The sequence below is a fragment of the Cricetulus griseus genome, chromosome 7, assembly GCF_003668045.3.
Source record: "Cricetulus griseus strain 17A/GY chromosome 7, alternate assembly CriGri-PICRH-1.0, whole genome shotgun sequence".
In the NCBI taxonomy this organism is placed as follows: Eukaryota; Metazoa; Chordata; class Mammalia; order Rodentia; family Cricetidae; genus Cricetulus; species Cricetulus griseus.
In genome coordinates, this window is record NC_048600.1 from 122,892,319 (window position 1) to 122,914,478 (window position 22,160).

The window sequence follows — 22,160 nt, forward strand, 5'->3', positions numbered from 1 at the left end:
TTAATGTGGTGGTGGGCAGAACTTGGGCGGATGGCAGAAAGATTAATCGTTACATCACTATAATTGACTAAAGACCAACTATGTATTTTTAGGTCACCATGAACAATCACTGTAAAATGCTTGTTGTAGTCAACATTATGGAACATATTCCTTTGTGTATTACTGACCTGTCCGGCAGTTGGTTTTGTGTCTCCAGTTATCATACTAATCGTTGTACTTTTACCAGCTCCATTGTGTCCTAAAAGTCCTAGAACTTCACCTGGAAGGAACAATTATACTAAAGAACATGAAAATAATTTGAAAACATAAAACTAAATACAATTTGTGAGCTCTCTGTAGAGAGGCACTACACAAACTGTACTATGTACATTATTTCAATCTCTCTCTCTCTCTCTCTCTCTCTCTCTCTCTCTCTCTCTCTCACACACACACACACACACACACACACACACACACACACAATGCCATTACTAATTTCATCTTATAGGGAGAAATCAGTGAAGAATGCAGATAACTTGGCTAAAGCAAGTTACTAAGAGACCAAGCTGGAATTTCAAAGAGCAGTTGTTGCAGTTACTTCCATAGCATAAACTATTTCTTTCTCACCTTTAGATAGGTTCTTACTATGTAGTCCACACTGCCCTGGAACTCATGTATACATCTCAGGGTGGCCTTGAATTTGTTACATTGTTCTTGCTTTAGCCTCCCAAGTTCTGGCATTATAGTCATGGACTACTATACCTAGCTACCATAAACTATTTGTTAAGAATGAAATATACACTACTGTGACTCAGTCTGTCCTATCTATTACAAAAATGTTCAATTTAGCCCTATTCCAGGACTTAGAATGCATCTCACTGGGAGAACCTTTGCAAAGCATTCATGAGACCCTGACTTCATCCTCAATACTGAAAAGTAAATATTTGAAATAGTTAATAATTAAATAAAATCTATGCTATCCTTTTTACCTCTTTAAGTGGGATTTTAAGAGAAAGGCTGTAAGTCTCTCTTCCTTTGCAAAGAAAAACTTATTAAGACAGGTTTGTCAGCTGGAAGGCACAGCCTGAAGTGAGGCAGCTGCCTTTCAGCGTTCACCAACAGAAGATCCCAGTCTCACACTCATGGCCTCTTAGAAAGACCCAGACTTCAGAGCCCATAACAGCTCCAGTGACAGAACTGTGGTTCCCAACCTTTTTTAACACAGAAGGAGATGTTCCTTGTGGCGATCTTTTTCTTTGCTTTGGAAAAGCATTTTTTCTTTTTGCCTGTATATTCCTTCCGCAAACAGCTAGCAATGATAACTGGTTTCTGTGAAGAGAGGAGAATGTCAGTGTGGTACTCTTCTCAGTTTCCACTGAGAGACTTCTTCACACCCCTTCCACCAGGACTTTCATTGCATAGAATCATGACTCAAATCACTCGGCCACAGACTGCTGTTTTCAAGTGAACTTGCCCAAGTCCCTCTGTGGGCATTTGATTTGCAGTGCTGTGTGTGATTTGTGCTTGCTATTTTGCAGAGAGCTGGCATGAAGCCACTCATTTGTTAACACACACACACACACACACACACACACACACACACACACACAGAGAGAGAGAGAGAGAGAGAGAGAGAGAGAGAAAGAGAGAGAGAGAGAGAGGCACAGTCACAGTCACAAGAAAACTCTTTTCTGAATTATTTGTTACTAGCTCAACTTGGATTATAAAACTCACAAAAGCTGGGGCTGGAGAGATGCCCAATGGTTAGAAACACTTGCTCCTCTCAACTCAACCAAACCTGAGTTTGGCTCCTGGCTTATAACTGCCTGTAACTCCAGTTCTAGGGGAATCTGATGCCCTCATTTGGCTTCTAGCATTTGTGGGCATCTATGCAAACTGCTGCCCATACCTAAAGGCACATACATTTACAAAATACATAAATTACAGAACAAATCTTTAAAAGAAACTCATTTAAATCTTCTAATGTTTAACTGTATGTATGAAGCGATGACTCTGAAAAATAAATTAACAAGTTAGTGCGTGCGTGCGTGCGTGCGTGCGTGCGTGCGTGCGTGCGTGCGTGCGTGTGTGTGTGTGTGTGTGTGTTTTCTCTTTGTTTTCATAGATTGTAGGCACTATATACCCACTGACATCAAATAATGAGCTGTAAGAGCAAAAGAACCCTGCTCTGGGCCAGGCTTTAAGAGAATTAAGACTGGAATGTTTCTTGCCTAGCTGGCAGAACTGTTTGAGGAGGAAAGGAAGAATACATTTAAGAGCCTCACCTCATCTATCTGAAGGGCAGTCACAGAATCTGCTGTTCTTATTCTTTCCATCTGAACATCTTCATCCTCTTCTCCGGGGTCTTCTGGGTTAGGGAAAGCATTACAGCTTCTTGGAGAGATTCTAAAGTCCAAACAGCATGTTAAACTTATCAGTTATTGAAACAGAGGGACTGGAAGCAGCACAATTCAAATTTTCTCTATTGTGTACATTTCAAATATACTCACTTCTTTCTATCATTGAGTCAAATGATTCTGCTCCTATTCATTCTTGCTTTTTACATAAATATAGTTCTCTTAATCAGTGATGACATTCCCCCCCTTTGGCTAGCAAGCAGCACACCCCCACTGTTATGGATGTTAAGGCAGTTTTCCTTGAAGAAAGAAGTGGAGTTGGGGTGTGTTTATGATTCTGTAAGGTTCATAAGGATGAAGAACCAGAGCACATGAAATTAGGAACATATCCCAGTTGGTCCAGGGTGTCTGATAAGCTTCCCAATGTCCATTCAGTCACTTGGTGTGCTACCTCTTAGGAATGTGTCAGTCAGCCCTTCCTGCTGCTGTCAAACAAGACCTTTAATCATCCATAACCAAGTCGACTGATCCTTCTCTCCCTTGGATCACCTTAATTACTATGCTTGGTTGGTTTCCCTAAAATATGGTGTCATCTGACCACTCTTATTTTGTTTTCATCAAACATAGATTTGAGTTTGATTTTTATTTTGTGGGAGAAGCTAAGTGTGTCTGGTGGTGATTTGAATGAGAATGGCTTCCATAGGCTCGGATATTTGAATGCTTAGTCACCAGGGTGAAACTGTTTTGGAAGGACTAGGGGGTATGGTCTTGCTGGGTGTGTCACTAAGAGTAGGCTTTGAGGTTTCCAAAGCCCATGCTGAGTCCAGTCTCCCTCTCTACCTCTCTGCCTGCTGCCTGTGCATTAGGATATAAATGTCTCAGTTCCTGCTCCAGCACCATGCCTGTATGCTTCCCACCATGCTAATCGAGCACTAACCCTCTAAAACTATAATTAAGCATCTAATTAGGTGCTGTCTTTTGTAAGAGTTGCCTTAGTTATGTTGTCTCCTCAAAGGAATAGACAGTAAGTGTGCAAAGCACACTCATATATTGGCTGCTCATTAAGTGGTTTTCAATATCTTGTCCACACTTCCCTATTTCAGTAACTTCCAATATCCAGATTCACTCTTATTTTCTGCTGTCCTCAACACAAACCTTTAAAGTTGTCCCAGCTATCTCCTCAAGTCTGTGGGAAAAGGACTTGCATCTCAAACATTGTCTTAGTATTCAGTTGACAATCTTGGGCTGTCAATATGTATCTAATTGCTTATCTGTATTTGTCCATTCTTTTTTAAAGCACATCTTGTATAAAACTGAAATGTGCCAGTGAAGTTTGCATCTCTCCTTGTTGTCAGGGTCATGTGTATGCTAATGTCACTTTTCCTACTAGACTGTAAGATCATGAATTATAAAATTTTCTCCTACAACACAAACCCTTAAAAACAATCATAGGTTGTCCCACCCTCACTAATTAATTTAGGCATGTTAAAATGTCTAAAGAATGAAGATTAAATGAAACATGAAATCCATTGGAATGCTCTCAACCTGAACACAGGGTCCATTCTCAGTGACTTCTTCCTGAAGTACCTTTCCAGACATCGCAGAACAAAAAAGAAAAGGAGAAAATGGAAGTAAGGCTAGGGACAGAGAAAGAAAAACAAAATTAGCTTCATCATTAAAAACAACTGTTTTCATATTGGAGTTAATTTAGTAAGCCTGACCATCTATAAAATGGTGTTTGATGACAGTCTCACAAACCTGAATACAATCTATTTGATATTGTCTGAAGCTGTCAAAGTTAGCCCCTCTGTTATTCAAAAAAGGACTAATATAAACATAGTAATAGTGGGCCAGTGAGAAAGTGCAGTAGGTTAAGTTGGTTGCTGCCAAGCCTAATGACCTGAGTTCAATTCCCAGGACCCACATGGTGGAAGGGGAAAATGACTCCTACAAGTTGACCTCTGAATTCCACATGCACATCATAGCATGCACCCCCAATAAATAAATAAATACATAAATATTTAAAAAATACCAACACAGCAGTAATGAGTTCATACAAGTACTGTTAATGCTGTTAAGAGTTTGGGTTCCATGCTTGACATCAAATGGTCACTGTCATGTTAGTGGTTCAAGTGTGTGTGTGTGTGTGTGTGCGCGCGCGCGCGTGCGTGCGTGCGTGCGTGCGTGCGTGCGCGTGCGTGCGTGCGTGCGTGCGTGCGTGCGTGCGTGTGTGTGTGTGTGTGTGTGTGTGTGTGTGTGTGTGTTGTGGAGATCCTGCAGCTTTGGGTCTGCAGATAAGGTCCCTTCACGTGCTTCAGCAGATTGTAGATGGGGCAGATGCAAGGACAGCCCAAGTCCTACCCTGGTTTTGGACCTGGGCAGCTGCTCAGTCCTAGCGAGGGCCCAGAACTGACAGTGTAGCAGAAACCAGAGGCCTCAAACCAGACCAACGACTCTTTGCAATGAACACTTGCAAGTAAAGATACATGAACAGAGGAGTTTAACTGTGTGACTCTGTCACACTGCAGCTTCCATGATGAGATTTATAATTTCCCCTTTTTTTCCTCTATTAAATTTTGTTTTATTTTGGAGGGGGGAGTGCAGGAGTGGAGGGTAGATATGAAGGGATAGGGAATGAATGGGATCAAGATACATGATATAAAAGACACACAGAATAAACAAAAAAGAAAGTAGGAAAATGTACATATGTGTCTCTTAATGCAAAAACATTACAAAGGGAAAACTATCTTACTATCAGCAGTGCCAGAAATTCGACTTGAGAGTCTGAGGCTCCTGAGGAATCCACGGAGTCATAAGAAATCTGCAAAATAAGAAGACATGTTCGCCGGGCGTTGGTGGCGCACGCCTTTAATCCCAGCACTCGGGAGGCAGAGGCAGGCAGATCTCTGTGAGTTCGAGGCCAGCCTGGTCTCCAGAGTGAGTGCCAGGATAGGCTCCAAAGCTACACAGAGAAACCCTGTCTCGAAAAAAGAGAAGGAGGAGGAGGAGGAGGAGGAGGAGGAGGAGGAGGAGGAGGAGGAGGAGGAGGAGGAGGAGGAGGAGAAGACATGCTCAAGTGAATGCCCCTCTGTTCATGGTCCGTCCTGTCTACAATGAGCCCATGTAACCTGGGTATTGGGCAGAGTGTTTCTGACCACGGTGTGCTGTCCTTGCTCCCCGGTGTTTTCATGAACTTGAGCTTGTCCACAGGCCAAGAGGCAGGATGCTGTCCTGTGCAACACTGGGAGTGAGCAAGACTGTGGGCGGTGCTGGCAGGACCCACTGAGGACACTGGCAAGTCTTTCTGAAGCAAAGCCTCTTCTCCCCAAGCTGAGTTCACCTGTCTCACTCACGCTGCTCTCTACTCCTCCTCTGGGGACCCTGGGTTCATACTGCTCTCATCTCCTGACACTCGGTTTAGAAAATAATCATGACTACCCTCCAAACCAGGCAACACATTTTCATTGGGGTTTCACATGCACATTTAAGTACACTGTCCCATTAGATCTCCATAAAGGACATCTTGTTTCATCATGAATAAAGGGTCATGGGCCAATTTTATTTCTTGAGCTGTATTCATTAAGAGACCTTTCTGGATAGTTTTAACTCTCAATTTTGCTTATTCCACTTGAAAAGGGAGTTAATGCTTGAAATTCTTATTTTCCCCAAGAGCAGTCATTCAAAAGAGACATCTTATTTTCCAAAAGACAGGCAGCCTATTCTCTATGTCCTCACACTCTGTTATCTAAGTGGATCCCATGTGATGGAATTTACCTCACCACTTGGATAATGCACGCTGGTGCTTTTCACTCAGCTTTTCAGAGTTTACGCACTGGATAACGCTCTTCTCTCTGACTGTGGGGAATTTCCTATTTCACATCAGCACAGTCTGGCACTTCTTAAGAAACATGAATTAAGGACGTCGACAACTGTCCTGATTCACCTGCTCTTTCACTTCTGCTTCCTCGACATAAAATGCGTGGACATGCTCGCATTCTCTTCTGGACTCACTGAGTAAAGCCAATGCTTCTGTCAAAACGGACACTGTTAATATCTCCAGTCCTTAGACAGAATGGTGTTTTCCCAGTTGTCATCCTTCTGGACTGTTCAGTGACAGTTAGTAGCTTAATTGGTTTTTACTTATAGAAATGCTCTTATTTCACCCCTGGAAAGTGACACTTAACTGCCAAGGCAGAGCTTGGGTGAGAGGATGAGACAGTTTGATGCCAGCCATTTCTCTGGTTCCTGTTCACCCTGAATGGCTGACTCTTCCTCTCTCCAAAGCTCTAAAGTTTGGAGTTTAAAGTCAAGCCCTGGATCTCTTTTTATTTCAACCTCTATTTGCTGTGTAACTTACATTACTCAATTGTATTGATTTTACCAACACTCATAAACTGAATCTCAGGTATCTGCTGTGTTATCAATCTCCCCATAGGCCAAACTCTCCACATCAATATATGCAACTGGCTGGTGCAAGCTTCTTTTCACATAACACATCCTAACCTTAACAGAAGAGGGGCCTCTCTTCTGACTCACAGTAGGGTTCCTAGGGATGAAGGCTGTGAGATGCCACTAATCTGGAGTTCCCTCTGGCCTTCATGAACTTCATGGACTTTCTACTAAAAAAGAATGTGGCTGTGCCCTTTGCATGTTGCAGAGAAATCCCTTTCTGAAAATCATAGCTTCAAACACTGCACAGCCAAGACTGACTTTGCCTGTGTTTCTAATATTCAACACTTTCTTTGGTGGCTTTATACTTGATGATGGAAGCAGAAGAGTGAAATTACTTACCTCAGAAAAAATTAATAGAGAGCCAATCAGTGTGAAGGGTGGAATCAAAAAGGTGCACAGTAGGAGTCCTAGAAGCCCACGCTCATTTATGTCAGTAGCAACTAAGGAGAAGATGGTGACCTGAAATGAAAGCACAGTGTGGTGTCACTAAAGGGTGGTGATACTATTGTTAAAGACAACAGAAACTCAGCCCATCGATGTTCCTATCACAGATTCCTATTCAAGCAATATAGCATTGCCATCATGCTTGTTCATTTGTGTCACAAACTAGGCCATAATTTTATTGGAAGGCAATGCTTTTCAGACATGATGTGTGGAAAAATCAGATTTTGATGATGATGGTGTTCTTTGGTCATTCATTTCTAAACATCTATTTTTTTTCACTTCAACATAAGTCTTGTATATCTTTCTAAGTCTAAGGATAGTGACTATTAATTTTCATAGCTGAATGTTTCCTTGATTGAATGTGTAAGAATTTATAATTTTGTTTTCAAATTTTTATTGTTTGATTTTTCTGGACATATTAATTGTGGTATACCCTAATATTTTCCATACTGATGCTTTCAGTGTTGGAGATTAAAGTCTTTTTATTAAAATTTTCATTTCTATTATTACTTTATGTGTATAGAATTTTATTTTGGCCCCACTCCCTCTTCCCTGCAGCTCCTTCTAGTACCACACTCAAGGTCTTCCCAGCTTCATGTCCTCTTTTAAATTTTTTGTTATTATTATTCTTTTAAATTTCTTCCAAGCCAGATAAGCTTAATTAATTCCAGCACTCAGGAGGCAGAGGCAGGCAAATCTCTGTGAGTTTAAGGCCAGCCTGTTCTACAGAGTGAGTTCCAGGACAGCAAGGGTTACACAGAGAAGCCCTGCTTGAAAAACCTTGGCTTTACTGTCTTTTAATCTAGAACACTGTCCTTTTTTGTCTAATTAAACACACCAACAATTTTCATACCCATGTACACATGTGCACACATACACAGACACACATGCATAGCCCTCTCCCCATAGGCACACTCACAACACACATGCATGCGTGCACACACACACACACGCACACGCACACGCAGTACTGGACTGAACCTACTGCATCACTTACACAAGGTAAGTGCTCTATTACTAAGCTATAGACCCAGTAATATTATCTTTCTCAGTTAAAGACTATTTTCCAAAAGGGACCCTTCACTTTATATTTTTTCCTGTTTAAGTGTTTTAAATACATTATCTTTTTTATTTTATTTAATCTTCAGGCACATTTTGTATTAGAGTTAATTCTCATGGGTGTATAGTCTACAGGTTTTGTTGAAGTTACAATAGCATTTGCCATTCTGCTTAGTACACAATTAAAATATATGCTCCTTGGGGCTGGGTAGGCTCAGCATTTAAGAACTCTTGCTGCTCTTGAAGAGGACCCAGGCTTGTTTCTCGGTGCACACATGGTGTCTTCCAACCAGCCCTAACTCCAGTTCCAGGGATCTGATGTCGTTGTCTGAACTCCATGGGCACCAGGCACACACGTGGCACACATACATTCAAGCAGGTGAAGCACTGATACACATAATAGAATATAAATAAGTCTATAACACATTTTAAGTAAAATAAAATATATGCTCCTAGATTTATTTAAGAAAGAGTTAAAAATAAAACAGGAAGCATCATATGCATACTTACAATCAAGAAGAAAAATGACCAAATGCCACTGTTTTTTCTACCGTTACGGAAAATGAATGAAATTATGTATGTCAGGAAAACAAGAGACGATGCATATCCAATGCTACACAGGACCTGAAAACAGAAACATTCAGGTTACACAGGTGACTACTACTTAGGAAAGTTTTCATACTCAACCCTCAACTCTTCAAAACAACAGTGTAGGCAATTTGAAGTTCTTTGGTTTAATAATACTACTACTGGTGGGGGCTAGGAGGGAAGAAAGGGAATAAAAGGCCCTCGGCTGCCATCTCCTTTCCAGGTTTCATTTGAGACATGAATACCAACACATCTGCTTCCTCTCAAATGAATGGCCCGGTAGATAAGAAGTTTGAAAATGTAAAAATAGGCAAGTTTTAAGTGCTAAAATGAAGCATTTCTAAACTGCTTGTAACAAAGTTTTCAAGTACTAGCTTCCCATGGCTTGATAAAATAAAACAGTGCTGAGACCCACAACTGGCCTAAGTGCAGAGTGTAAGAGACAGCAGTGTGCTTAGTCCTAAATGGAACATAAACACCACACAGCTCTCCCCACCACCCTGCAAGGCTCAGATATCATTGCAGAAGAAGGGGTGGAGTGAGAGTAAGAGCCTGAGGCGGTAGATGACAAAAGGAAACATCTGGACACAGCAGGGCTGCTGCCCTATGAACTCACAGCAGTTTTGGTAGCATGTACAAGACTGTGCAGGCCCAAGCCAGACCAAATCCCAGTATGGAGAGAAGAGTGAAGCATACAATTCTACAGCAAGCCACAGAGCTACTGGCAATTGTCAGCTTTGGAGAGGGGGTGTTTTCTAAAAGTGTAGCCCTGGTAAACTGCATTATACTCCAGTGGAAGACCACACCTGTGAAAATAATTGAGCAGCACAAGTTGGACTTGAATAATATATTTTAAGGATGCCAGGTATGAAACCAGAGTAGAAGCCATGTTGGCTTCACTTCAAAACAGGAGCCATGTTATTGTTAAGTACCTTTACCCTACAAGAATAGGTTTCTAGGAAGAGGACTGTATTGGGGGTTGGAGACAGACAGAAGCAGGTGGGGACAAGGACTGACAGGAGAAGATGGAGGGGAAACTGCAACCCAGGTATAAAATAGATTAATTAATTAAAATAAATAAATGTGTGTGTAAGGGGCAGAATAAGTTTCTGTTTTCTAAACCTGATGTACATTGCGAAACCTGTCTTTGGACCTACGTTGAACTTGTGATCTCATGATGCATGACTGCCCCTTTCCTTGTAAGCTATGTTTTCCTTGATCCACACCCATGGCCACCAGCCCCGTGATACATGACTTCCCACATACATTATGTATATTCTTGCTTTTATTCTTGGTCTTTTTTTTTTACTGTATTTTTCCTAACAGTCTATTATCTTGACCCTCTAAACACACAGCTGTTTTCGATTAACCTTATGGCTTTTCCCCATAAAACAGACTTCAAAAAGCTAGCCCACAGCTTCTCTCTAAAATTTTGACTTAGGGCGAGACAGCTGGCTGGCCAGTCCTGGGTGCTCCTTTAAAATAAAGTTTGTTTTATTTGATCAATTGTGAAAGTGGTTTTTCTCCTTACATATTTGAGATTAACAGAGGTTGGTTGGGTGAATTGGGGAAGTGTTGGGGACAGGGTGTACATATGATCAAAATGTGTGAAGTGCTCAAAAACTGTCTTAAAATAAGATAAAAAAAACAATAAAATTCAGTAGGCAAAAACAGTCCTTGGGATGCTTGGAACAGACTTCAAGGCTCATGACAGGGGCTTCAAAGTGGCCCAACAACAGCAGCATTAAAAGGCAAACTGACAGTATAAGTAGGTGTCTGTTAGTTGTTCTTTGTCCAAAGCTAATGCAACCAGAAGGTAAGCTAAGAACAAGTACCTCTTCTTATCCTTGGCATAGCCAGAGGCCTCAGTCTCCCTAGTGCAGCTGTCAGCTCAGCACAGGACTAAGCCGATAATATTAACAATATTAATGTACAATAGCTCCTGCTTTGTTGGTCCAAAAGTGTGGGAAGCTGCTCTCGAGCTGATATTGTGAGCCTATTACCCTGGAAGTGCTTACATTCTGTCAGTGAAAATGCCTACCTCATTTTTTCTCTTCTTAAGAAGTTCTCAGTTTTCCTTCAAGGCCTCTTTTTACTTATACTCTAATAAAGTTTAACTAGCTCTCTCATTGTTGCAGTTCCTTTCTCTTGGCAGTTGCTAGTATTTACAGATTGCTTGTCCTGGGATTGTTCTCTTTTGAACCTCAACAAATTATTCTCTAGTCCCTTTCTAGGTAAGTCTTAAGTTCTTTTATCAATGGGACCCAGGTAGACCCTGCAAAGGGGACTCTGTGACCCTTGTGACAACATTCATGGAAAATGATGGTCTACTAAAACTTTATTCCAAAATGAAAGGGTTTATAAATCTTTACCACTTACCTGAATTAACAGGTTTTCCATTATAAATATAATCTCCTCCTGGCTAAAAACACACTCCATTATTTGCATGAGAAGGAGAATCAGAAAGTACAGAGGGATGTCCACCAGAGCCTGTCCACACCAGTAAGCAGAAGGGTATAGGCCTGAGACCCACAGCTGGGAAAGAATTTTTTTCTGATAAAACAAACAAACAAACAAATAAAAAACACACAAAGATCATCATAAAATTCTGAAAAGCTGAGACTAGGGAAACCGAAAATATATAGTTATAGCAACTATTTTTACTATACCCCTTTATAGCTATTACTTTTGTTTGGCAAATGACATTACCACTTGCCACAGCTATACCCTAGAGGAACTGATACTATTTCAAAATAAAACAAATAGATTGATCCAATTCTCCATAAAAGCATTCTTCTTGGACTTGATCATTTTTTAATACTGTCATGAATATTGATGTTAATGGTAGATGATTATTGAGCACTTTTCATGTTTAATTTTCTTTTGATAAAGAGGGATAAATGTTGGGTATAACTCTTTGATTGGCAGCTATCAGAGTCTGGGCTTTGAGCACTGCTTTGAGAACAGACAGTAACTCTAGTTGCAGAGAATCTGACATGCTTTACTAACTTATGTGGGCACTTCATGCATGTGGTATATAATATACATGCAGAAAAACACTCTTGCACTTAAAATAAGTCTTAAGGAATAGGAGAATGAAAACTGACCCATTATTTGTGGAGATAAGAAATGATAGACTAGGCAGAATTTATAGGAAAAAATATTCCTATTTTAATGGCGTTCATTCCTAAGGAGAAGAAACAGTTAACAAAAGAGAAAAGAACTATGATCGTAAGTGCCATTTATATATTTCTTAAATGAGTTCACATGGCAGTGATGGGGATCTATTCAGACTTATTAAACAGGGTAGAGGCTTGGTCTGAAATTACCTTTGTGCTGAGAAATAAGTAACAAGAATTCGTCTGTACAAAGTAGGTGAGGACAATGGGGTTCAAAGAATGACCAAGTGACATTTGACATTGGTAAGTGTGAAAGCCATGTTAAAAAATGGGATGGGCAAAGGAGAATTTACAGTAAGGAAAGAGGATAGCTGGATAGACATGGATTGAGCAGGGCTCTGACAGATGATGTAAAAAATTAAGACAATTCTAGCTGCATGGGGAAGTTAACCAGACACTGTAATTTGAACTTCTGAATGCTCATTCTGGTTGGGTGGAAGGAATTCATTGCAAGTAAGGATACCAATAGTTAGCTACTGCAGTGGTCCAGGTGGGAATAGTGATGATATAGGATTTATATATAGGATTTAAACAGTGACAGTAAGAAATTGATGAATTTGACTAATAGGAACAGAGCGTAAAGGAATTACTGATGAAGTATACAAAGAATAAGGAAATAAACAAAGATAAATCCAGAAATTTACACCAGAGCAAATGTTGACAATAATAAGTCTTACTGGGGTAAAAAGGGTTAAAGGTGAAAGATCTACTCAGGAAAATTTTTTCATTTTGTTCATTTTGGAAATATCTATTTCTTGTCTCTGTGGAAATATCAGGTGGTTTGTGATATATGTGGACATTGATAATTCTGACAATAGTGAAAAGGAGCCCTCATACTATAAATACTTTTGTAGAGGACAAAAGGCCTCATGCACACTGCTAAGCACTGGAGAAGCTCGGGAAGTTAAACACACAGCTCACCTCTTCAATGGAAGGAAGTGTGCAGCTGCTCTTCCTGGAATGCCAAGAATGGTGGCGTTTTACAGCCTGGTGGTCCTTTGTGCTATTTGATGAGGCAGGCTCTGCCTTATCTGCCAGAAATTGCTTTTACTTATCCAAGACCTTTTCCCCTAAATTTTGCACACTGCTTTTAGACCATAAAACCCACTCTTAAGACTGATGTCACTTGTGCTATACAACAGCCTAAGTGACTTCTATATTTTCTTAGAGACAGGTCAATCCTGACTCCTACAGGCCTTGTGTTTACCTCAGATAAACTCCGTAGACCCCAAATCTTGGGCACTATCTCTGAGTCAACAGTGCCCATTCTTAAGGAAGAAGCCAAATGTACTTTGTAAGCAATTTCATTGTAAACATGTCTTAACTTGTTGTGCACTTGTGACTGGGTTTATTATCTATATGCTTTTTCAAAAATTGTGCTGTGCCTAAATATGGCTAAAGTAAAATTATCTGGGCCAGACTCTAGAAGTCCTGATCCACTGCCACTTACAATAAAACCGGGCTGAACTGAGTTTCATTCTTATATTTTTGGTTGTGAGCCTAGCCTTTAACAGCTGAGCCATCTCTTCAGCCACCGAGGTTCATTCTTATCTCTTTGTGGATCATTTTTCCCTGACTGTTGTAAAGCCTGAAGGGGAATCACCACACTTTATATATTTAGACATCAAACACACTAAATATCACTTCACTGGATCCTCGAGGAACCCACTGTAACCCAGATGTGACCACCACGAAATTCACCAGTGACAAACTAAGGCATGTGTGCAATTAGAAAACTTTTAAAATTTGTTCAGCCTGAAAACTGAAGAGTTAAGAGCAGAATAAACTAAAATTAACTCCAGACTACAAAAAAAAATAAAAAGCACTCATATGGTGACAAAACAAGCAGCTGGTGCTGATGTCATCAACATGAATGGGGACAGGGAGTTTTCATGGGCACTGGGAGAACATGGGAGGCACAAAGACTGACAAAGGCTTTTTGAATTTTATGTGAAAACATCACAAATTTAAGTTTTAAAGGGGATTTTTTTCAACAATAACCAAAATACTGTCGTGATAGGATCTGGACTATTTAACTGAATAATATCATTACTAAGTGAGGGTGTAACTATGTCTGTTGGTAGGTATCTATTAATGAAACTGATACATACTTAAAAGTTGTCTTTACTACTACTTGGTATTTTCCTGTCTAAGAAAAATGTGTCATATTCATATTTTGATAACCTATTATTGAAATGATTGTTTATACATTATAAGCAACACCTACATTAAATTCACTACCTATTTACAAATCTATGTTCATACGATTTAAAGGAAATTTTCCAGGACAAGAAAGATATCTGAAGCCTTTAACGCTCCTTACTTTGTAGTCACTGATGCTGCTCATCGCGACGTAAGGAGCAAGGCTGGCAGCCAATGGGACCCAGAGCGCATTGCTCACGTATCCGCTCTCATAAAGCATCTGCTCCTGAAATGATACAGACATGTGAGCAGATAGAAACCAGGCCTCTGATTCATTTGCCCTCTCTTCACCGTATCAGCTGAATAAAGGAGCTGAGATAACCCCTCAAAGCTCTTCCCAAGGTCCTGTTTGTAGCATGAAGCTTACAGCATTTCACACATCAATAGCATGGATATCTGTATCTATATTTGACTATATCTCTTCCTACACACACTCACACACACACACACACACACACACACACACACACACACACACACACACACACACACACACACACCACTTATTTTTAAAAATACAAATTCTTGGACCACCAATGGAGAAGGTATTTTCCTATTCTTAGAAGCTTGTGACAAAGCAGTTCATTTCAGCATTTATAAAGAGTCATTCTTCTGCTTCCAGATAACCCAAAAGTATCAAATTTAAATGTTTTCATGGACCTGTCAGATAGAAAGTAATAAGTACAAGAATGTTAGAAAATAATTCATCTGAAAACCTTCTCCTTGTGGACAAGCTTTCATGGTACCAGAAGGTTCCATGTGAGCTTCCAAAGGAGCAGGGTTTGGGGGAGGCCAATAGCCCTACCCAGCTATGAGGCCTATGAACTAAAACAATGACCAGCATGGCACTATATCCCTAAGGGTGAAATAGTGCTGCTCTTATCTTGTTGGTAATCAACAGCTGTCTAACTGGACATAAAGCCCTGCTCAACAAGAGGGAAATCTCACCAACTACTCAGGGCTAGTAAAATCACGGATCTTGAAGGGGAATCTACAATCACCACTTTCCTAAACTAGTATAATTTCTGACCACATTCTAAATTTAACTATGTATAAATTCAAGGCCACCCGAGCTAGTAGCTAGCAATTTTATGTAGTGAAGACATCTTACTTATATCATTAACTTTTTGAGAGAAAGTCATGATATACCCTGGAACAACATCAAACCAGAGAGCCTCTGCATTTCTCTTCTGAGTGCCTGGATTAAGTGCTTGTGGCACCATGCAGCCATCTCAGAAAGGAAAAGGAAAGCATGTGTTTAGGGCAGAGCCACTCTCCCTTTACTAACCCAACACATCAGACTTTTGCGAAGTAAATGAAGGATTGGCACACAGTCTCCATCTATTACCCACGTCTTACACCACAAGTTAACACTGCAGCATGATCCTTTTTTTCTTTTATTGAAAATAGATTCTTTCCTCATCCATATAATCCTGATTATAATCCCCCCTCCCTCCACTTCTCTCAGTTCCTCCCACCACCCCTCCACTCTGCATCTACTCCCTTTCTGTCTCTCATTAGGAAAGGACAGACTTCTAAGAGACAACAACCAAGCATGGAAAATGAAATATAATGAGATGAAGCAAAAACTATCATATCAAAGTTGCACAAGACAAACCAACAGGGGGAAGAGAGTCGCAAGAGCAGGCACATTCTTAATAACAAAGGTTATTTAAAAACAATGGAATATGGCCAGGTGTTGGTGGCACATGCCTTTAATCCTAGCACTCGGGAGGCAGTGGCAGGCAGATTGCTGTTCGAGGCCAGCCTGGTCTCCAGAGTGACTGCCAGGATAGGCTCCAAAGCTACACAGAGAAACCCTGTCTCAACAACAACAACAACAACAACCAAACCAAAACAAACAATGGAATATAATATGCTCATATTATTGTTTTTCCAAGGCAAAAGAAATTCAACACAGCAGAGTAAAATGGATGACTCAACTATGATCCTTTCCCCAGACTAGATACCATGAGAGGATATAAGCGTGCATGGACAACTTATTTTAAATAAGAAAATCAAAGAAACATGGTATTTGATATCATTGAGGAACTACTTTTATGTGGGATAAGGACATAATAATTGTTCATAAGTGTGTGTGTGTGTGTGTGTGTGTGTGTGTGTGTGTGTGTGTGTGTGTAGGAAACAACTTTCCCAAGTAAGGTCTCTCCTTCTGCCATGTGAGTCCCAGGGGGTTGAACTCAGGACATCATGCTTGGCAGCAAGCACCTTTACCAACTGAGCCATCTCATCAACCACAATGATTCTTTCCTTTAACAGATGTATTCAGTAAAATATTGATAGATAAAATGATATGATCTTAAATTTAATTCAGGCACTCTTCAGGCTATGTATTTATAGTAATTGAAGTTGGCTTATAAATGTGGGAGGTTATTAAATTCTCTATTAATGTATATAAAATGTTATATAATAATTACCTTTAAAACAATCAAGAACTATTCCCATGTTCCCACCTATAATCACCCTAGTCTAGTCAAAGTTCTACACTGAAAGTTTCTTTTAATGCATCTCCAAGCAAAATAGTATTAACAGCAATAATGACCAGAACTATAATTTATCAAGCAAATTACCTACATATTCATGCCTCATTGCTTGTCCTTATACTACCTTGACCAAGTTAGCCAGGAGCACACCTTACCACATTTGTCTCAGCAGAAACTTTTGCGGTGACATTTTATCTGTACATTATGTTAGTGTATTAAAGACTACAAAAAATTGGTTATTTTAAGAAGGATGCATAGTCAGACATTGAAAACTTCCACTATCAACTATGCCCCTCTATCAAGGGCTGCAGAGGGTTCCACACCAAAGGTTTTCCAATTAATTGTACTTCTTGCTGTCTCATTGCTCCCCAAAGCATACTGTTTATACTGTTTTACATTCATAGCAGAGCCATGCAGTAATATATGTTGCTTCTTATATATAAAATATAAGATCATTAGGTTAACAAACACTGACATGATGTTATTTCTTGCATTACAAAGACTTTCTTGAAAATATCTAAGGTCTTCATATACTTACTTCAAAAAACGTGCTTCTCTCAGTCTGGATGCGTTGTGAAGAATTAAAGATTCCAAGGAGCCCATTGCTAATAATATCCATGAGGACTGGAAAGCAGTTTAGTCTTTTGGTATTGCATGCTATTGAAAATCTGAGATCCTAAAACATAATGAGTATTTCATAATTCTCAGAAAGCAACTGTAAAACTTAATGGCATATTATATTGAAAAATCATTGTAATCACTGACCATATAGTAAGACAAGGGCAGAAAAGCAACATTCCCACTGCCTATATTATTTAATTCCAAATATACTTAAAGGAAATTAGGACTTTTTTATACCACTATCCCCAAACATTAGCCACATGACTATTTGTGCTCAGAATCTCACAAAATTAAATAAAGTGATTTTTAGTAGCAATACCGGTATGAATGTTTTGGAATTACCAACCACTGTGGTTGGATTTAAGGCCCACACCATGAGATGGACCTCTGACCTGGTACTGTTATCACGAACAAGAATCTGTGGCTAGATAGGTAACAGGTCCTACAAAGAAACCTACTACTATTATTCTGCTAAATCAGAGGTTCTCAACCTGCAGGTCTTGACCCCTTTGGGGGTTGAATACTAGATATCCTCTAGTATAAATACTAGATATTTATACTACAATTCATCACAGTGGCAAAATTAGTTATGAAATAGTAACAAAATAAATTCAATTGTATTAAAGGGTCATGCATTAGGAAGGTTGAGAACCACTGTGCTAAATGAACATAGTATTAAACAGACTCCTGATGATTTATTGCTATACCCATAAATTAGTGCATCTCTCACCCCTTATTGGGGAAGCTTCTTGCAGTACATGGAAATGAACAGAGACCCTCAAGTGGTCAGTAAGAATAACAGAGTAGGAGACTGTGGAGTTCTTGGCCCTAAATGAGACATTTTTATTAGATACACTCCCCAAGGACTGGGGATTCTTCAAGGAAGAGGGGGAAGAAGACTTTAAGAGCTAGAGGTGGAGGATTTCTACAAGGAAAAGGTGTTTTCTGAGCACAACAGTTCAATTACACATATGAACTCAACAGTTGTTGCGACAGCACACACAAGATCTGTGCAAACTCAAGCTAGAAGAAATCTCAGCATGGTATGGGAGAGGTAGGCACAAAGTTCCACTCCTAGTTGAAGAGCTATTGGCATTTGATCATTTCTGGGATAGCAAAATTTTGGTTTTCTTTATGGGTGTGATGCCTAATAAGTCAATAACTTTCTAAGGCAGGCCTATGACCAAGAGTTGTTGGGCAATTCAAACTCAACCTGACATATAGTTGATAGGTAGGTAGGTAGATAGATAGATAGATAGATAGATAGATAGATAGATAGAAGAAATTCTCAAAGAATTAATCAAAACATTTTTTAAAACTCCTTCAAGACCCAGGTAAGTGATACAAATGAGTGAGCAGGATGAAGATGCAGCAGACTGCAGATTCAAGGCTAAATCTAAACGGAGCAGTTACTCTCAGCTCCATTGAGAATACAATTGAAAATAACAATGAGGCAGAATTTAATTGTTAGGATTTTTAAATTATGTTAAGCCCATAGTAGTTACAGTAGAGACAGCAAGCAAATAATTACAGCTCAGCTTCTTCTATATGGGAAATATCTTGTTTGTATCAAGCCAGTTAATTTGAGTTATTCAAATTGTACCTCCACAATCTGCCTTTGGTGAAACACGGCCATCAGACCCTAACATACCTTTTCATCACCCAATACAGTGATAGCGCCATTGTATAGTGCCTCTTCTCTGCCATTTCTGGTTCCCAGGACATCCACGTCTAATGCTATGCTCTGCTGTCTTAGTGAGTGTACAAATTTATCGATGCTTGAACCTTCCATGAAGGCAAAATCAAAGGAAGCATAGATGAGTTGGTTGGTACAAAAAGCAACAAAAAAATTAAATGATGTAACTCAAAGCATATCATTACTGTTTCAGATATCTTTTGGAGGCAGAGTTAGAGATGATTACAAAAATCCATTATGTTAATTGTGTATACAATGAAGATCCTCTATATACAGCCTAAAATTTATTAATATTTCTAGTAAATGTCTAGGAGTGCAACTCATTAGTAGAGTACTTCCTAGAATGCAAGAGACCCCAGTTCAATACCCAACACCTCAAATTAATAATAAAAACAAAACCACAATTAACCAACCAGCAGTGTGATCTTTGATGCTATGAGTTTTGATCTCCTTATGAATTTGGAGTATTTTGTTCACAGAGCCCAGCAATATAGAGAATTATAAAATTATATAGTAAGATCTCGAAGACCAGTAAATGATTTGTCTTTCTAAAGCCTCTTTGGTTGTTTTGGCAAAAGCCTTGGAGTTCAAGTAAACTACAAAAACAAGTACTTCTTTTTTTTTTTTAACTAGGCAAAGAATTTTATTAACCCCTTTCCAAACTTTATTCCCAGGCTTCTTCAGCTTAATTTGCTGCAAAGAATGAATTGTGTTTAAGCAAAAACTGATAAGAGTTGCAGTGTCCAGAGGGCTTGGGCTTAAAAATATTAGAGATCTAGATTTTATCAGATCCACAAACAAAAGAATTTTAAAAAGCAGTCATGATATAAAATAGCAGCTCTTGTGACTTCAGCAAGTGTCACCTTCTTAAGTCACTTCAATTCAGTTTGCCTCGTTCTTAGAAGCCTCATCAAAATTCTCCACCAAATTTGAGACTTCATCATCATCATCCTCTCCAGTAGCAAGTGGTGCTTTTCCATCCACAGAGTGTTTGGGCAGAGCTTCAGCCAGTCTCCTTAAACTAGTCAGACTGTCTGCCCCAAGCTGGTTTAGGATGCTGGGAAGCATTTCTGTCAGCTGCTTTGTCTCAGCGTGGCTTGTAATGGTGAAAGTGTTTGCTGCCAAAGACACCTGAACTTTAAGGTTGTTGAAATGGATCACTGTTCCTTGGTTTGTAAACACATTCACCTCTTCAATACCAGAGATACTGTTCACCCATACTTCTTTAAGGAGAATGCAGTTTTTTATCGTCTGCTGTGGCTGTTCTGTGGAGCACCTTCTTCTTTCTGCGAGCAGTTCCTTTCCCACAGTGCGCACTTGTGCCTGCAGCTTGGCCAGGTTTTCCTGGTTCATGATCGTTTCTTTCATCTTGTCGGAGTGGAAATGGGGCAGCATGGGGGACTAGGATTCGCACCCAATGGTCTCAGACAGACCAGCTGAGATAAGGTGCACATACACAGGGATGCAAGATGGCAGCTAGAGCCCAAAACAAGTACTTCTAAAACAAACTAAATTGTGGATTTATATTTTTTAATTAATTTTCTGTTTGGCCTTATAAATGTTTTATAATACACAGAAGTCATTCTATTCTTTTGTTTTATGTTTTCCAGGCAATCTCTCACCTCAAAAATATGTGTGGATGTTACAATTTACCTGTTTTATTGATGACCAGTAAGTGGGTCAGAGGATCCTGTGGTGGCTGTCCCGGTGAAAGGAAATACATACTTGGAGACAGTCCCCATGAGTAACTTTTGTGGTATAGCTCATAGAACAGATGTTCCAAAAGTTGGGGAAGAAAGCTAATACCAAAAAGCAATAACCTATGAGAAAGAAAATAAATATTAAATAGTAAGAATTAATAATTTATAGCAACTTTTGTAGGACTCTAGGTTTCAGTAGATAGTGGGCAGTAATAAAACATGGGTGTAGAGAATATTCAACTCATGTTGCTTCCTCCTTCTTTCTAAAATGAAATGGCATAGCTTTGGTCTTTTACTGATTACCTATTCTTACTTTTGGCATTTTCTTTGGGCCTTCCAACTCTATTTGATTTGTTTTAGATGGGGGTCTTGTGTAGTCCAGGGGGGCCTTGAATTTATGTAACCGAGGATGGCCTAGAACTTCTGATCCTCCTGCTTCTACTTCCTAAGTGCTGGGATTACAGGCATACTAAAATCTCATGTGCGACCTGATACTCTGAAATTACTGGAAGAAAAAGCAGTGGGGACAAATGTCCAGCACTGTCAACTTGTCTAACAACTCAGCTCTGGGGAGACATGGAAAGAATATTCCTGATGGTTAACTAAACTGGCATAGCAGAAAACTGCCTGGAGACAAAAGTAGCTCTCAGCCTAATTGGAGAAACCCCTCCTTACAATGAACATTGGTGAATTCAGAGACTCCTGGCTGCCTAAGATGCAGAGGATGTGGGCCCAGCCCCAAACAAGTCACTAAGAGCACCCCCTCCAACACTCAGGAAGCACTGCAGAGGGAGTGGGAAGTATGTAGAGACAGGGTGAGGGTGTACGAAACTTCCATTACTGGGGTATGTCCTTAAATGGAACTGTGGGAATTCAGACACTTGGGGCACCCTGGTCTTGGGTAGAAACCTACTTGGCTGTGAAGTAGAACAGATTTCCTCTTTATAAGTACATCATCTTGGGTATTGCATTACAGTGATAGAAGGATAATACAACGACTTATATCTGACTTAAAATATGTGCACGCATTAAACAACAGGATTATGTGTGGGACTGCTTGCAAGAATTTGAGTAAAGAAGTCTCCTGAGAGCAGAGGTAGGTTTATGCCAGGAGGCAGCACTTACCAAAGCAGAACAGATTTCCATTTCAGTGATAGAAAGGTAATACGATTTATGTTTGATTTAATATATGTTCATGCATTAAACAACAGGATTATGTGTGGGAGTGCTTGCAAATATTTGAGTAATGAAGTCTCCTGAGAGTAGAGGTAGGTTTATGTGGTGGAAGCTGCAGGGGTTTGGCCTTTACAGGTACTGGATACCACTGAGAAGTTAAGTAACAGTCTCAGTGCTCAAGCTTTTGGCAGGGACACCAATAC

General features: G+C 39.8%; 1 protein-coding gene and 1 pseudogene across 4 annotated transcripts in view; both read right to left on the bottom strand.

Moving 5' to 3' along the window:
* Nucleotides 1-22,160, bottom strand: part of Abca9 (ATP binding cassette subfamily A member 9) — a 71,745-nt gene that overhangs the window by 13,058 nt on the left and 36,527 nt on the right. For all 4 annotated transcript variants that reach the window (XM_035447882.1, XM_027425802.2, XM_027425801.2 and 1 more), the window contains 12 exons: nucleotides 20,735-20,901; nucleotides 19,037-19,170; nucleotides 17,303-17,440; nucleotides 14,382-14,486; nucleotides 11,259-11,432; nucleotides 8,802-8,915; nucleotides 7,128-7,247; nucleotides 5,089-5,157; nucleotides 3,882-3,973; nucleotides 2,265-2,385; nucleotides 1,191-1,308; nucleotides 168-259 (listed from right to left, as the gene is read on the bottom strand). In XM_035447882.1, the coding sequence (XP_035303773.1) occupies nucleotides 168-259; nucleotides 1,191-1,308; nucleotides 2,265-2,385; nucleotides 3,882-3,973; nucleotides 5,089-5,157; nucleotides 7,128-7,247; nucleotides 8,802-8,915; nucleotides 11,259-11,432; nucleotides 14,382-14,486; nucleotides 17,303-17,440; nucleotides 19,037-19,170; nucleotides 20,735-20,901 (1,444 nt within the window). The remainder of the gene's footprint in view (nucleotides 1-167; nucleotides 260-1,190; nucleotides 1,309-2,264; nucleotides 2,386-3,881; nucleotides 3,974-5,088; nucleotides 5,158-7,127; nucleotides 7,248-8,801; nucleotides 8,916-11,258; nucleotides 11,433-14,381; nucleotides 14,487-17,302; nucleotides 17,441-19,036; nucleotides 19,171-20,734; nucleotides 20,902-22,160) is intronic.
* LOC100772928 lies at nucleotides 19,710-20,728 on the bottom strand (annotated as a pseudogene).